At 41.7% G+C, this 17,258-nt stretch overlaps 1 protein-coding gene across 1 annotated transcript; it reads left to right on the top strand.

The window, feature by feature from the left end:
- The first annotated feature begins 4,316 nt into the window (after nt 1-4,316).
- LOC120443423 (cardiac-enriched FHL2-interacting protein) lies at nt 4,317-16,132 on the top strand. The gene is made up of 3 exons (XM_039622100.1): nt 4,317-6,419; nt 12,310-12,607; nt 13,345-16,132. The coding sequence occupies exons 1-3, from the start codon at nt 4,317-4,319 to the stop codon at nt 15,957-15,959; spliced, it is 5,016 nt and encodes a 1,671-aa protein (XP_039478034.1). The 3' UTR covers nt 15,960-16,132.
- Nucleotides 16,133-17,258: the final 1,126 nt, after the last annotated feature.

Raw genomic sequence — 17,258 nt, forward strand, 5'->3', positions numbered from 1 at the left:
AATGTCCTGAAACAGGGAGACGCTGCGCACATGCACCCATCCACAGACGCACGCAGACAATGTAAGACAGAAAGAGGCTGTACACTCAAGAAAGAGTCATCCATACATGCAGCGCCTTTTGCTTGACATTAGGTGCAACACTAAATTTTTAGTATTTACATACCTAGCTCGCAAAGTCAGATATAAAGTAATTTCAGGCCTATGTCCAGTGAAGGGCCAAAACAACCTGCTAAAGTATCGTCTCTGCTTTTAATTCCTGCAGCGGAGCTGACCAATAACCCAATCAATTAGAATCAATTAGGCTCATTTCTGGATGGAGATTATACAAACAAAGCATATCTTAATGCAGCAAGTAATGTGCCTGTCTGCTGTTTGCCACATAACCACAGCTCTGCTCCCCCTTACTCAGCAGAAGGAAGAGCATCCTCAGCGTTTGTGATCAATGCTCACAGTCCCCGGCAGCTTCTCAATAAAGCTATTCTGAAGCAAAGCTGGAGAGCTGCATTGTACAAAAACTTGAGAGGTTTGTATCAAAAGTCCACATTTCTGCACAGAACTGTAAAAACTGGGTGTTTTGTAATCTAAATTTGCCCACTAGAGGGACTTAGTGAGCAGGAAACTGATGTGAGTGGCATCATGTCTAACCTAAGTGGGGAAATTGAGCCTTTTGGTTCATGACATACAGATTATTTTTGCTGAGGGATGTTACAAATGACATTTTATCAATCAAAACAATTTTTTAAAAGAAAGTACTCGTAGATTAAAGGCCCAAAAGTAAATAGCAAAACAAGATTTTATGACAGCAACTTGCATCTGTTATTGATATGAGTGGAACATACAGCTGATTGTCAGCGACTGACTTGGTTCCAGGGTGGAGAGGAAAATAGAGCATGAGAAGGGCGTGTGGGTGGAGTCTGTTTAGAAGGGCGGAAAGAGATTAGTTAAAAAGGGATTACATCAGCCTTTCCTAAAGTTTAGTGAGCTCTACGTAAAACCATCAGTGTATGTGTGTGTGTGTGTGTGTGGGCATGTGCGGAGGAGTGCGTCTCCATTAAGGCCCATGTGTGTGTGTCTATCATCCTGTCAGGCCAGCCCTGCACCCGCCAAGAATCCCAGGAAACTATCTGCTGCAGCAATCTCCTATTATAGCAGCAGGCTGTAGGAGGGGAAGGAGCTATGGGGGTGAAAGGGGGAGGTACAGTTCCTCCCCTTCCTTTGCCTTATGGCCTTTTCTGCTGGGGGTTGAGTGAGGCTGTAGTCAGGGAGATTAGACGGGCCATGGTTTGAGTACTGTAATAAAGAGAAAATTCAGGTTAAAATTAACCTCTCAGACATGATGTGTCAAATAAAAAATAAAAGCAAATGGATGAAAAAAAAGCCCAACAATGCTAGAAAAACATTTCCCTCATTTTGGTCTCCAACATGAAGTTTCATTCAAGCAAAGTGGCTGGAGGCCACTTGTTGACACTCAATATAGTGCTTGTCAGTTCTGTTCAACAAAGAAGGTGGCACTTGAGTGTAACGCAATCAAGTTATTTCTGTCTCCCAGAAGGGCACCCAAGCTACAGCCCCTCCATACACCCTCCCAAACACCCAGCACCATAGCACATCCTCAGGAGATTAGTGTTTTCTCCTGGTTTAGATCTCGCAACCTCCTCACAAACTTGCAATATGTTTCCAGTTTACTGACAGTTAGTTCTGGCTGCTAATGGCCAATAGTAGCTGTCCAGATTTATAAATAGTTGAGAGGCTGTTTGTTTCATCCATCTGACACTCGACACCAAAGGATTTCACAGACCCGCATGCTAGCCCGAGCCCTCATTCTGGTCCCCCATGGTGGACACTCTCCCTGGGACAACTCCTCTATTTCTGTCTAGTCTCCAGCCCCGAGTCCTCCCTGCTGCCTGCTGCTCAGAGACCTGACAGTGGACTACATAGAGGGATTTTTTGGATTTCTGAGAGCTGAAGCTGTGAGAGGGGACAGATCAGATCAGTGTCAAAGGCTTTTTTAGAGAGATGAAACACTTTTGAGGAGTTTACAACAAGGCGCAAATTATGGAATATAAAACTCAAAGGTAAGACAAGAAGCTCAGTCTGCATTGTTGTTCATATTTGAAAGAGAGACTTAAATACATGAAAAATGCCCCCAAAACATGACCATAACAGATGCACATAACATTACTCTTAAGCTTGCAATTTCAATGATTTTCACACAGATAAAAAAAAAAAAATAGAGAAAGAAAATCTCTGATTCCATTTGTAAAAAGGTAATACACATTCACTTACTGAAGGTACTGTGCAGTGTTTAGCTGCACTTATAGAATTTGGTTTTGTTCCACTGAAAGTTGCTGACATCAGTAAACATTTACTGTTATCCTTTGAGAAGGTACAGACACATTCCTGTTCAGTCTTCTGGACTGGATTGGAGTCCAATCTGAAAACGAGTCATCTTTGGTGTCAGGTTTTAGCTAGAGACCCGTCACTGCACAAAAATAAACCTGTCACATGCAAGAATGAGCTGAAATCAAGCTGGCAGTTTTACAAGACACGATTGCAAAAAAAAAAAAAAAAAAAAAGCAGCCAAATGAGGCATGGCTATCATAATTGTGCACATCTTTAATGCTTTTTTTTAAAGAAGTTTCTCTCTATATACCAAATATTTTGTTCGAGTCAAGACAGGCTGGGATGAAACTAAAAATCTAAAATGTTTTTATTGCTTTGATTGTTTTCTCAATATTTCTTTTAATACACTGAAAGAAGATGCTAGTTGTGAGTGTACTGGTACAATAAAAGACATGGAACATGTGGCCTTGTTCAAGCTACTGCGGTTTTTTGCTTAATAGAGAAAAGTGTTGCATTATAGTTTTAAACTTCCTTTTATTTCTGCGTCGCTCTTATTAGATGCTGATGTAGTCGGTCAGTACAGCAGTGTGGTGAGTAACTGTGTTATAGATGTGTATCAGATGGATAGCCTCCAGGTCAAAAGATATTAATGAACCACTGGGTACTCTGAGTAAGGTGATGGCTGCTTGGCAGCTGCATAGTATTTAACCAAAATATACCCATGATATTACCCATTTACAGTACAACAGAAGAAGAATGTGATACGTCACCTATGTCCTCCAGCTGGGAAGAAACAAACTACATTATTGCGGATATTTTAAACTATATTTTAATATTTAACCCAGGGTTTATGATTTGTATAATTGTGGATATATTTTCTAATTCAGTTTTGTGAATTTTGAAGCCCACCACAAGAAGTTCATGAGTGTGAATAATAGGAAAAGAAAAGCTTCAGTGTCATCTGTTCTACTACTTAGACCTTACATGTGGCCTTGGATGTTTTGAGTTACATTTAGATAAGGCTTTGCAGGCTTATTTATGAAAGAAGAACATTCTTTGTAATTAATAATAATTTAAAGGAGTCTAAATGACATATCGCTTGTTTGAAAAAAAAAATAGATAACAGATTATATACTTTACTGGCAGTAGATTAGGTAATTTTTACATGTAAAATCCCAGAATAGTAGGAGCTATGCTTAAGGATATTATAATCTAATTTCCACCCCCTCTGTAAAGAAAAAAAAGTTTCAGTGTCACACTTGACAAGTCCTCATAAGATGTTTTCCCTCTTTGACTAAACAGAAAACAGGCTGATTGAAGATCAGCAGCATTAGTGACTTGAAAATGTGACATTATGTGTTCATTTCAAGCTCTGATTACTCAGTTTCTCTCTTGCACTGCGAAGTCAATTTGTGGTGCATGCGTGCCCATCTAAATTTGTACAGATGCATCTTGATTACCCTAAATAACTCACGTGAGGCTGTCTTCGCCGCGCCTAGCAACAGTGTAGTTTTATTCACAACATGTCTCTGAAGGTCACAGTGATTGAGTGGAAGGATTTACAGCACTGTTTTCAGAAGCACATACAGTACATTGTGAATTAATGCAAAAGAGAATTTAAACCTATCAAGACCAGCAACCAAAAACTTAAGCACCACAACAAATGACATAGGAGGGAATATTGTATATATTTTAGTCTTTGGATAAAGTTTGCAATAATAGCACTCATCCTGGCCTATTTCTCATTTCTTTTCTCTTCTAGGAAAACAACAAACTCTGGGATTGTTTTGGAGAGAGGCCAGCTAAATGGCATGATGCCGTAGGAGCTACTGGCTTTACAAAATCCTGACCCAGGGCCCTAAATTCTGGGTGCAGCAGCTCCAGCAGCAGGCAGAGTGTGTAATTTTGAGGTCTATGTTTGCATGAATGTTTGAACAACTGAACGCAGACATTTTTGTTTGCAATTCTGCATCATGACCTCTGTTGAGAAGCGCCGCTCTTGCCGAAAGAGTGGCGGGCATCGAAGGCACAGCGATGGAGGCTACAGCGACACCTCCAGCGGTGGGTCCTTCCTGGATGAGAATGACCGTGAGGTCTGCAGTCTGACAGACAGGGCATTCAGGAGTCTCTGTATCGGCGATGAAGCTGTTTATAATGACTCAGACCTAAGTCTGTCTTCACCCTGCAGTCAGAGAGACAGACAGCTGGCCTTTAGCCAGAGCGGACAGGACAGAGAGGACGGAGAAAGGGAAGAACTTAAAAGAGCTGCACGTGAGAACTTCAGCCTCAAGGTGCAGCAGTATGGACAGGACTGGAGCCATGGAAGAATGTATGGAGGTGAGATTCACAGAGATCCACAATGGGAGGTTTATGGAGAAAGGACACAGGGGAGGATTTCTGCCACATTCCAGCACTCCGTTGTGGAAACCTCTCAAAAGGAAAAGTCTTTAAAAGAGGAACGGCTCAACTTTCTCAGCAATGGAGCCACAGAGTTGAGTTCACAGCAACGCAAAAGCAACTCCAGAGTTTCCTCTCTCATCAGAGCATTTAATTCTGAGCGACACAGGGATGGAGTAGGGATGGATGACAAAATCAGAGAGTGGAAAGATGACACGAGCTGGGACAAATCAGCTCTAATGAGTATCCAGAGGGAACTTTCTGAATTCTCATCATACCAGCAAAATTTTCACAGTGGTCATTTCCCCTCTTCTGGTCCATTCTCATATGGAGACACCAACCTCCACTCCTTTGGATCTGATGTAGCAGCAGTGTCTCACAGTTCTGCATCTTCTTTTATGAGATCTTCACACAATAAACAGAGCATGTTCACACAGGTCAGCTGCAACTCTAATGTCTTTATACACAGTGAGTTTAGTCCCTTCAAGGTGTGGAGGGACCATAACAGGTTTCCCTTCCAGCAAGGACAAATCTCAGGCTTTATGCACTGTTCTGAGTTTGCTAAATGGTATGAGACACCTATGTACAAGGAGCCTTCACAGATGGGTCAACCACAGGGTCATTATACAGGTATCAGACAGCCAAGGAGTAACTTGGCACCCATGATTTCACCAGCTCTTCCACGTTCCACCTCGACATCTACAGTGCTACAGAACGCTTCAGCTGTGAAGAAACGCTGTGAGTCAGAGTTGGCAGGTCATTACCCTCACAGAAAAAGAAGCCAGAGTGTGGGAACCAACAGGCTTCCGTCCCATCGCCCATCGACTGCATCACCCACAATCGAGATGTCTCGACGTGTGAGGGACACCATCAGCTCTGTCAAAGCCCTCCAGCACAAAATCAAAATGATGACAGAGCAAAATATTACTACTGAAGTGACAGAAAACCAACAAACAGTACTTTACAGAAATGAAAATGTAAGTCTAGGCAATAATGCAGTAACGGTGGCACCTAACACTATTGGCAGTAACACAAGCGCCACGCCATTTAACATCAGCCAGCTGCTGACACCTCTGGTCCATGCACATCAAGAAGCTGTTTCTTCTGATCTCCAACATTATGCAACTTCTCCTCAACCTGTCGAGCATCCTCCAGTACGAGCTGAAAGCAGGGGTGCGACTCCCGACATTAGGATGTCCACCTACAAATCCAGAGCCACGAGTCTGCTCTTCAATCTCAAAGACAACAGAAAACGAGTAAAAAGCACCTACAGTCCTACCAAATTTAAAGCAGCGGAGACACCTGAGAAAAACAAACAGCCACCAACACACGAGCCTAGAGATACTGTGATAGATATCCCTGAATTTCCAGATTCAGAAATTCAATTTTCACAGCTACAAGAATCCAGCAGGACAAGTGCTGCTATGAACCAGTATCGCAGCCCAGAACTGTCACTTACAATGTCAAATTCTCAACCTGTAATGGCAACTACAGGCCAATATGTAGAATACTCTTTAAGCGATTACCAGAGAGCTCAGATGCAAGCCCAGATGGTTCATCACTCTGGGTTTACCGGATTTTTACCTGAAAACTACACCGGCAATAAGCTGGCTAATGGACAGAATCTCCATGAAGATTTAGCATCATTTGCTCCCTATAGGCAGGATACTGTGGCTGATGTAGGAACTTTAGGAGGGGCTTTATACACACATAAACCACCTTATTCAGCTACAGAAACACCAAGGCTAAATGCTGACAACAATCAAAGTGGAGAATATTTAATAAGCAAGCCAAACATTGAACAACCTTTTAATGAAACAGTGGGAAGGCTATTCACAAAGGTGGAGAAATGTGAGCAGCTCAAACACAACAAACATGATTACAGTAATGTCTCCTTACAGGATAAGTGGAGGCAGACAAACAGCCAAGATACAGAAAAGCTCAGCATGAATGCAACTATCTCTCCATGGAAACAAGAAACAGCTGCTTTAATGGAAAAGACAAGGCAAGAAAGTCACCAGGACAAAAGAGTGCTTCAAACATATTCTGGATGTAATGAGAAAACTGATTTGAAAGATCATTATTTTAAACAGGATTATAACAAATATAATGACAATGAATGTATAAGCCATCAGATGTTTTCTTCTGCTAAAGACAAACATATAGGCATGGGTGAAACAAGTCAAAGAAAACAATATATGCAAATTCCAAGGGGACACGAGGTCCAGAGTCTTCAGCCTTCAGAAGTGAAACCACAGTCTGAACATAATATACACATAAATTCATTTAACCCAGACAAAACATCTGCCCCCCAAATAGCAGAGCAGATGACGGAGAGACAGTTTGTTGAGGTCAAGGCTAAACAGGTCATGGCAGAACATATAAAATCCCACCACACCCAGGCAGAGGTGGCAAAAGTTCAGCAGGGGGCTCAAGTGGAGCAGCCTAAAGCAGAACCCTCTAGGTTAATTTTAGCAGGGCAGAATGATTCGGAGAAAGACTTAGCAGAGCGGGTCAAATCAGGACTGATAAAGGAGGAGAGAGTGAAACAAGCCCAAGCAGAACATATTAAAGAAATTAAAGAGGAGAAGATAAAAGGAGAACAAACAAGACAGTTCAGAGAAAAACAACCAGAGCTTGCCAGAGAGGAGCAGACAAAGGCTGAACAAACCAGAGTACACGAGGTAAGAGATGAGCCAAGAAATATTACAGAGGAAGCAAGAGCTGAGCACATTAAAAAGGAGCAGGGTAAGCAGGTCAAAGCGGAACGAGCTGAAACAGAGAAGCTAAAAGAAGAGCACATAAAAACCGAACTGGCAAAAGCCGAGCAGGCTTGGCAGACGAGAATAGAGGAAGCTAAAACTGAACAGGCCACAGAAAAATGGATCAATGTAGCCCAGGAAGTGGAGGTAACCACTGAACAAGTTAAGAAAGAGCAGACAGAAACAGAACAATCTGGAACAGAAAAGGTTAATGTAAAAATGGCTGGGGCAGAAAAAACAAAAACAGAGCATGTAAAAGAGCAGCAAACTGAAGGAAAAGAAGTGAAGACAAATGTAGCTGAAGTGGAGAAGATCCAAACAGACCACATTAAAGCTGGGAGTTTCCGAAAAGCAAAGGAAGTAAAAGCTTCAGTTCATGTGAATACAGAGCAGTCTATAACAGAAACAAGCACAATGCAAGAAGCCAAACCTGAAGAGGGAAAAGCAGAATGGGCAAAGCAGGAGCGAGCTAAAGCAGAGCTAATAAAAGCAGAAATCATGCAGGAAATGTCAGCTAAACTCACAGCTAAACTAACGGCTACACAACTGGTCAAAAGTGAGCCAGATAAAGTCAAGCAAGTCAAGACCGAGCTGGCTAAAGCTAAAGCAGAGTTAGCCAAAATAAAAGAGAAAATGAGAGGTGAGCAAAAAGAGAAAGGCAGACATGCCATCATCATAAAAGAGGATGGCACTGCAAAGAACGATGTTCCTTTAAAGTTAAGTATAACTGAAAAAGAGAATTACCCAAAGCAAGATAAGGAAGTTCAAAAGCATCAACAGGAAGAAACAGTTATCAGAAAAGGCAGTGGTCAATCCAGCAGAGGCAGTGATGATTATGAACATCTGAGAGAGAAATGTGGCTGTACTAACAGAATTTCAACAAACAAAAACAATTCATCAGTGGCAGGGAATGTCTTATTAAATGATCCTTGTGAAAAGCAAGTTTTATCTCCTAATAAAGTTGAGAAAGTAAATAAGGAGAAATCAACAGAAGAACACAGTCCTACAAGCAGATTTATCACAGCTAACCAAAAAAGTATAGAGGAAGTAGGTGGCTTTAAATCCAGTGAAGTCTCTGAAAGTCAGCCTGTTTACAATGAGTCAGCCAAAGAATCCAAATTACCCAATGCCAATTATTCTCTAACTAATGTAAATAAAAGAGCAAATTGTGACACTGTTAGCGATAACACGAAGGACAACAGTGTTGAAAAATCAGAAAAATACACCCCTGTGAAGGACACTGAGGTTTCACAGCAAAGAGATTCTGATTGGGCCAAACTGCTACCCCATGAAAGGAAACCTAAGTCAGCTGAGCACAATGTAGGCGCAAGTAAAGATCAACATTTTATGCCTCCCAAATCCCTGTCTCATAAAGAAAGAGCTTTGACCAAGCAAGAGATTCTGACTTCCAAGATAAAAGCTCATGCTGAAAAGGAAATTTCAGCAATTAAAGAAAAGGGCTGTGCTATACGAGATGGATTCATATCCAAAAATTCTTCCAAGCAATTAGCCGGTAGTCAGACAGTTAAGATACGACAGAGGCCGCCATCACAGGAGGTGTCTAAAAAGCATGAAAGTACAATGCCCAGTAATGCAACACTGAAACCTCAGATGGGATCTTTAGGAGTACAGATGGACCGTGTCAAGTCTGTTTCACCTTCAAGCTCTGCTACTATACCAGTTAAATCTGCAGCAACCACCACTCATAATATCATGAGCACAACTGAATGCTTGCTACAAAATCAAAAGCTGGAGTCCAAACCAATGCAAAATAAAGAGCAGCCACTCACGCTCAACCAAGGAGAACAGAAAGCAGATCATGCAGAAATATCTGGAAAACCAAAAGATGGACTTAAAGACTCTTCAAATATAAAAACTGACATTCCCAACAAAAAGGAAGAAGATCCTGCAGACGCCACCTGTGTCAAAGCTGCAAGCTCCAAACCTGTGATGACAGAAAAGGCTGAAAGTAAAGAAGAAGCTTATGTAGATTTAGCACCTTCACTAAACATTGTCTTTGGTCAGAAAAAAGAACCTGCAGTTGATCAGAGCTTGCAGATTATGGGAATAATGGTAACTGTACACGAAAGAAAGCCAACTGTGAACACTGGTCAAGGGAATAACAATGCTCAAAATCATATGAATGAAGAGAACAACAGTTCAGACCTGGATAAGTGTTCTCCCAACTCATGTCTAGAATTAACTGAAAGAAATAAATCATCAAATGAGGTCATAAAGAAAAATAACACACAGGACACAGAAGATCAGGCTAAATTTGTTAGAGAAAGTCATCCTGAAAATGTGCAAGAAACACCACTCTCAGAAGCAGTAAAGAACAATATGAAGATGTGTCAGGAAAGGACACATCCTCAGCAGGATGGTTCTACTATGAATATAAAACCTCAGGGGGAAACACAGCCAGAAACCTTGACCGAAAAAGGTACCATCACTGTACCCGCTAAAAATAAAGTGCCAGGTGAAACTCAACCCCTTCACCACAAAGAGGACATAAAAGCAAGACAAGGAAAGGATCACAACACAGATAAAACGCTAAGAGAGAGGACAGATGAAGAGAAAAATTCACAAAAAGTGCAAACAGCTCATAGCAATGAGAATTTTACTGTCACAACAGTGAACACTGGAATCAACAACATGAATGATGCTGAAATGCTGATAAAACAGGTCGCCAAGCAGGCTCTGAAAGAAGATGTGACAAATGTGGACAATCAGGCCAACATCAGCAATGTAGATGGCAAAACAGCACCATTACTTGAGGAAAACAAACATGACTCTATAGTTCCAAAAATGTTAAACACCAGTCCTTCCAACAAGTTATTAAAAAATGAAAACACACATGGATCACACAAACTTCAATATAATGACAGCCAAATCAGGGATAATAAAAAAGAGAACGATAACGTGCACATTGACAGCATTGCCATCAGAGTTGTACCACCAGTAACTGAGACAGATAACATGACGATAGTTGGAAAAGAAGATGGTGCAACTTTGCCATTTGATGGAGTGCAAGCTAATAAAGAGAAAGAAGTTACATTATCTAGTTGCCAAGAAAAAGTTATCACTTTAAGCACAGAAGAACAAGCAAGCACTGAGAGATCTAGTTCTGATGACAAACATGTGCTGTCCAGTGTTAGAAAACTGTCTGATTCGCTGAAATTTAGCAATCAACAGAATAGCAACAATGCAACATGCGAGAATACTCAATCTGAGAATGAAGAGCTTGAAAAAGCAAAGAAATGTGAGGAACTGGTGGGTGAATCAAATGAACAACAAGCAGATGGAGACTACTTTCAAGTACAAGGGATAACAGAAACCAATAATGAGCCACAGTACAATAGCATAACTGATAGAGATGCATCAGAGAGAAGGGGACTTCCAGGGTTACCACCAAACAGAACAGCTGCCAGCAATGAAACACACAATGAAGGAAAGATTGAAGCCTTTGTGTTCACTGTGGATCAAAGTAAAAGAAAAACAACCAATTCAAGTACAGTTCAAGATGAAGACGCTAAAAAGAAACATTGGGAAGCAGAAGATAAGCTAGACTCAAAACAGACAGACGGCTCTAGGAAGAGATGGAATAATAATGAAAATGCTGAGGCAGAACAAGCTAATCACATTAGAAAACAAATTGAGAACCACTCCACTGTATCGGCAACTGAAAGACAAAGTTCAAGAAATTCATTCCCAGCAAGGGAGAGCATATTTCAAGAAAAACCTGAAGTTAAAACAAAACAAAAAGGAAAGCTATCCACAACACCTGAGATATCAGCAATTGCAGACTATGCAAGGTTAAAAGTAATTGTTTCAGAGGACAGAGAAGCAAATACTTTTCAGGAATACCCACCCAACAAAAAGGAAGGATTCTTTCCACTAATACAGACCCGTCATAGCAGACGTCCTGTGTTTACTACTGACCCACAAGAGAACTCTGCAAAAGAGAAATGTTTGCCAGATAAGACAGAAATGGGCGCAAAGGCGAATAAAGTACCCAAAGTACTAGTATTTCCCATCACAGACAAAGAGCATCAAAGAACAGGGATGTTCAAACTGGGAGAAAAAGAAAGACAAGATACTAAAGTGAAGGAAAGCCCGGTAGACAATGCAGCAAATTACACCCAACACAAAGAAAGGAACCATTCACCAAAAACTCAGACAATACAAATATCTGAAGCTGGCTCCCAAAAGGGATGCCAAGAAGATCAAACTGTTTGTCAGCCAAACAGTCATTCTTTGCAACCAGCAACATCATCTTTTGTAGTTAACGACTCTCTACATCCAACCATGGAGCAAATGCACAACAGGAAAGAAAATTTGACCCAACAAATGCAAGATGGGAGATTTGAAAAACATCAAGATAAAGACCTGGGGCCTAAGACTGACGATGAGAGGACAGAAAAACTAAAAGAAGAAAGTCTTGAAACTCAGCATGGAATAATCATAGCAAAGCAGCAGCGTACGAAAAAACAATTAGAAGAACAGCAAGCATTCATGTCTGAAGAGATAAAAAGAGAAGAAGACATGAAAATAAAGCACATATTGGATGAGAGTAGAGCTTCTCTGGCTGAAGAAGAGAGGAGAGCCACTCAGAGGGAAGAGGAGAGGAGAGCAAAAGAGCGTGAGGCCGTAGCTATTAACATCAAGGAGAGGCGAGAGAAGCAGAGGGAAGCAGAGAGAAGATCAGATGAAGAAAGAAAAGTCAAACAGAAAGAAGAGGATATTAGAGCAGAACAAAGAGAAGAAAAAGTGAGAATGAAAGAAATTGAGGAAAAGTGCAGAAGAATAGAGGAGCAACAGAGAGCTGCACAAGAAGAGCAACAGAGGAAAGCTGCACAAGAAAAGCAGCAAAAAAGAGCTGCACAAGAAGAGCAACAGAGGAAAGCTGCACAAGAAAAGCAGCAAAAAAGAGCTGCACAAGAAGAGCAACAAAGAAGAGCTGTGTATGAAGAGCAACAAAGAAGAGCTGCACAAGAAGAGCAACAAAGAAGAGCTGCGCATGAAGAGCAACAAAGAAGAGCTGTGCATGAAGAGCAACAAAGAAAAGCTGCACAAGAAGAGCAACAAAGAAGAGCTGCGCATGAAGAGCAACTAAGAATAGCAGAAGAAGAAAAACAGAGGGTTGCAGAAGAACTGAAAAGAAGAGCTGCACAAGAAGAGCAACAAAGGAGAGCTGCACAAGAAGAGCAGCAGAGAAGAGCTGCACAAGAAGAGCAACAAAGGAAAGCTGCACAAGAAGAGCAGCAGAGAAGAGCTGCACAAGAAGAGCAACAAAGGAGAGCTGCACAAGAAGAGCTAAAGAGAAGATCTGTGCATGAAGAGCAACTAAGAATAGCACAAGAAGAAAAACAGAGGGTTGTAGAAGAACAACAAAGGAGAGCTGCACATGAAGAGCAACAGAGAAGAGCTGTGCATGAAGAGCAACTAAGAATAGCACAAGAAGAAAAACAGAGGGTTGTAGAAGAACAACAAAGGAGAGCTGCACAAGAAGAACAACAGAGCAGAGCTGCACAAGAAGAGCAACAAAGGAGAGCTTCACAAGAAGAGCAACAAAGGAAAGCTGCACAAGAAGAGCAGCAGAGAAGAGCTGCACAAGAAGAGCAACAAAGGAGAGCTGCACAAGAAGAGCTAAAGAGAAGATCTGTGCATGAAGAGCAACTAAGAATAGCACAAGAAGAAAAACAGAGGGTTGTAGAAGAACAACAAAGGAGAGCTGCACAAGAAGAGCAACAGAGAAGAGCTGTGCATGAAGAGCAACTAAGAATAGCACAAGAAGAAAAACAGAGGGTTGCCAAAGAACTTAAAAGAAGATCTGCACAAGAAGAGCAACAAAGGAAAGCTGCACAAGAAGAGCAGCAGAGAAGAGCTGTAGAAGAGCAACAAAGAAGAGCTGCACAAGAAGAGCAACAAAGAAGAGCTGCACAAGAAGAGCAACAAAGGAGAGCTGCACAAGACGAGCAACAAAGAAGAGCTGTGCATGAAGAACAACTGAGAATAGCACAAGAAAAACAGAGGGCTGCTGAAGAACTGAAAAGAAGAGCTGCACAAGAAGAACAACAGAGGAAAACTACACAAGAAAAGCTACAGAGAGCTGCAGAAGAAGAGCTACAGATGAAAGCCGCTCAAAGAGAGCAACAAAGGAGAGCAGTTCAAGAGATTCAACAGAGGAAGAGAGCAGCTTTGATTGAGGAACAACGACAGATTGAGGAGAAGATACTTGCCAATACCGAGGCAGACAAGAAAAGAAAACCAAGAGAAGGAGTTAAAGTTATGCATATTTCAGAAGAGGAAATGATCGAACAGATACAAATAGAAGAGCAAAAGAGACAAAGGCAGAAAAAGGAAGAATGGATCAGAACTCAAAAAAGGGAGGCAGAAATGAGAGCTGTAGAAAGAGTAAACATCATAAAGGAAGACAAGCAAGCCAACGAGAGGCCTAAACTTCATGAAAACAGCCAAGAAGCACTGAAAAATGAGATGAGAGTGGAAAAAGAAGGCATGCTAGCTCAAAGAGAGAATAACATCAAGGCTAACAAGAGAGAAGAAGAAAAGTTAACAGCTGACAGTGAGAAGGTGAGAGATACTCGGAGAGAGCAAAAAAGAGCAGCACAGGTGGATGCTCTCCAGTACTATGCCATCACTTCAACAGAATCAGAGACAAAACAAAGAGAAAGGCAACTATGCTCCCCTTCACCCTCCCAACAAAGAAACAATCTATCAGAAAATGAGTCAACTGAGTCCCATGGGTCCCACACGAGACCCCATGCCCCTGCATCTCCAGCTCCATCTCTGCCCCGATCCAACACTTCGTCACCTGCTCTAGGAGTCAAGCCCTTAATGTTCAGAGTAAAGGACAACACCTTCAGAGGTTCCACTTCCACCAAATCGGTTAAGCCACGATTCTATAAGAGCTTTGGAGAAGATTTCCGGGTGGGTTCACCCAGTGACAGGGGATTAGAGAAAAGAGAGGAAGAACAGGAGAAAATAAGACACAGTGCTGGAACTCCTGTCCAGCATCACACAGGTTTAAATAGACTCACTGCTATCAGTGAATCTTCAACTTTCCAGTCAGCATCTTCACCACAGGATCACTCAGCCCCTATCCCTCATTATAGGCCCTTTTCCAGGAGAAGCATTGCTATGGAGGAAGATGACTCACGTTCTCTTATCAGCAATATGTCTGAAGATGTGGAAAGTTTTGCCACCAGTGCAGCAGACCTGGCAGACATACGAGGTCTTTATGACAACGAAAGACCAGAATCAGCATGTAGCTTCAGCAGTGATGTGTCCCGTTCTTTGGGCAAGCCTCCAGCTGTTCCCCCAAAGAGCGAGAAAGCCCTACGGAGGGCTCAAAGGCTAACTACCCGGAGAATGAAGAAAGAGTTGTCCAAAGTTGGCGCAGACAGCCTTTCTGGAGTTGAGAAAGATGTCTCCACTATTCGTTCCTCTTCATCCACTGAGGTACGATCCTCTAATCGCCATGCTATGGCTTCCCCTCATTTTTCCTCACCTGTCTCCCTTGCTAATGCTCCTGTGTCGGGGTCCAGCTTGCCTTCCACCCATACAGAACACCAGTCTTCTCACCACTCTTTCCACGCTTCCCCTCATGCCACTGGTCCTATTTCTATCCCTCATACTGCCGCCGTTTCCCTCCCTGGTGTGTCTCATTATGCTACTGGCCCTGCTTCCCATACTGCTGTTCCTAAGACTGTTGCTCATGTTCCCTCTTCTCCCACTTTCCACCAAGCCAACCACCCAGCTCCAGTGACACAGTATCATGTAGAGTCAAGCTATCCCCAGGCCTACCCTCTGACCCAGCGCAAGGTGCTGCAAGACCCCGGTTCTGGTCAGTATTTTGTAGTGGACCTGCCTGTTCAAGTGAAAAAGAAGACTTTCTTTGACCCACAGACAGGAAAGTATGTTCAACTGAATGTGCGCGAGTCTGGCAAGAGCATCTCGCAACCTCAACCCCAGCAAACATGCCCACAGCCTCAGATGCAGATCAAGTCCCAGCAACAGCCCTTCTCCCAGACTTTTCCTGCTGGCAAACCCTTTGTGCTTTATCAAGGGTATCCCCAACACTACCAGCCTCCAAGTATCAACTCCCTGCATCCCAACAAGTCGCAGGTTCCTGCAACTCTCCACCAGAACCAGCAGCCTGGATGTCAGGCTTTTGAACTGGGACAAAACTCTGAAGGGCATCGCTACAGTCCAGAGAAGACTCCGTACATGGACACGGTTAATGACAAAGACAAAACATATAACACAATTTACAGCACACATGGCTCATATGAGTCGTTCCCAGAGTGTGACACAAACAGCCAGCTTGCAGGAAGCTCAGTTTGTGAAAATGATAACTCAGCCCACTCTCAACATCATCCTCGTGATATAATAGCTATGAGTGAACTGGATGACTTTATGGAGGTGTCTGATTGGTGAGAGTAAAGACTGATATTAGATATATAATAAAGTAAAGAGTGAATGGATCATAATATACATGATTTTAAGTGGTTGCAAATGACTTTTTCAAGTGAAAATAGTCTCAGAATGTTTTTGGTTTGTAGTTTTAATAAGTCTCTATAGCAAACTGTTATATTGTTTGTGCTTTTGGAGATTCGCTGTTGATTTATTTATTGTTTTACAGAGTTCACCATTCCATTTGACTTTGAATGTGAGAAGCTAAGCTATGCTTCTTGTGTAAACAGTATCATTAGCACTGCCTGTTCAACCTAATTGACTTTTATTATATATCATACAGTATATCAGAAGTTGCTTGGAAAAACTTTTGCTACTGACAAGCCTGCTTGACCTTTAAGCACAAATTGGAGATTTTGAGACTCATAGTTTTTTAATTCAGCCGTGTATGAAGTGAAAAAATGGTGATGTGGCTGTTGCTGTTTTTAAGAATTAATATCATACAGTAGTCTATTTTTTAAGCTGAATGTTTGTAAACAATTGTTTCTGGGTTGCTGTGAAACAGTAGCGTGACATGGGCTGAATCAGATGATAATCAATTAATCATTTCTCATCACGGTGGCTGTATTTTAAACCTCATTGTAAAAGTTAGAAATAAACCAAAAAGAAAAGATAAAAAGGTTCATGCAAGAGGCTGATTTTATTTTACAACCATAATATAATGTAATATAATGACATCCTGCTCTGACTTTTGAAATGTACCCTGGGCCTGAGTGATTCAAAATGAAGAGTCTTTTTATGATTGCATAAGACAATTACAATGTGCTATTGTAATGTGCAGTAATATGTCCTGAGAGATAAAGGAAAATAACATTTTGTTGATGGCATTTATTTTGTGTCCTTTTTACTGTATGAAGCGATCCAAATGTTTAAATCTTTTAATATTATACCCACGAGAGTGTGAAAATGTGCTTTCTTTTATTTCCCTTGATCCACAAACTCCAATTAAATGTACGCCGCTGTGGTGAGAATGCATGCCTATACTCTCCAGTTTAACGTAACCATACTGCAGATCCCCTGAGAAGCAGTAACCTGCTTTGACCACTGTGGGGCAGAGCAGAGTGCTTCCTCTGCTGGAGCAAAGACCTGAACTTAAGACCTGGGTAGAGAAAAACCTGAGGGAGACCCTGAACACAAGATGTTGTTAAGAAGTCAAAACCAGAAGTATCATTTTAACACATTTGACACATGATCCTCAATTTATAAAACTTGTACTGTGGCTTAATCTTATATTACAGCTGTCTGTCTTTTCAAAAAAAAAAA

The sequence above is a fragment of the Oreochromis aureus genome, linkage group 13, assembly GCF_013358895.1.
Source record: "Oreochromis aureus strain Israel breed Guangdong linkage group 13, ZZ_aureus, whole genome shotgun sequence".
Lineage (NCBI taxonomy): Eukaryota > Metazoa > Chordata > Actinopteri > Cichliformes > Cichlidae > Oreochromis > Oreochromis aureus.

Coding starts and splice junctions, on each gene's coding strand:
- LOC120443423 (XM_039622100.1), top strand. CDS start 4,317: ATGACCTCTGTTGAGAAGCGCCGCTCTTGCCGAAAGAGTGGCGGGCAT. Junction 6,420..12,309: donor GGCAGGATACTGTGGCTGAT/GTAGGAACTTTA, acceptor GCAGAAGAATAG/AGGAGCAACAGAGAGCTGCA. Junction 12,608..13,344: donor AGAAGAGCTGCGCATGAAGA/GCAACTAAGAAT, acceptor CTGCACAAGAAG/AGCAACAAAGGAAAGCTGCA.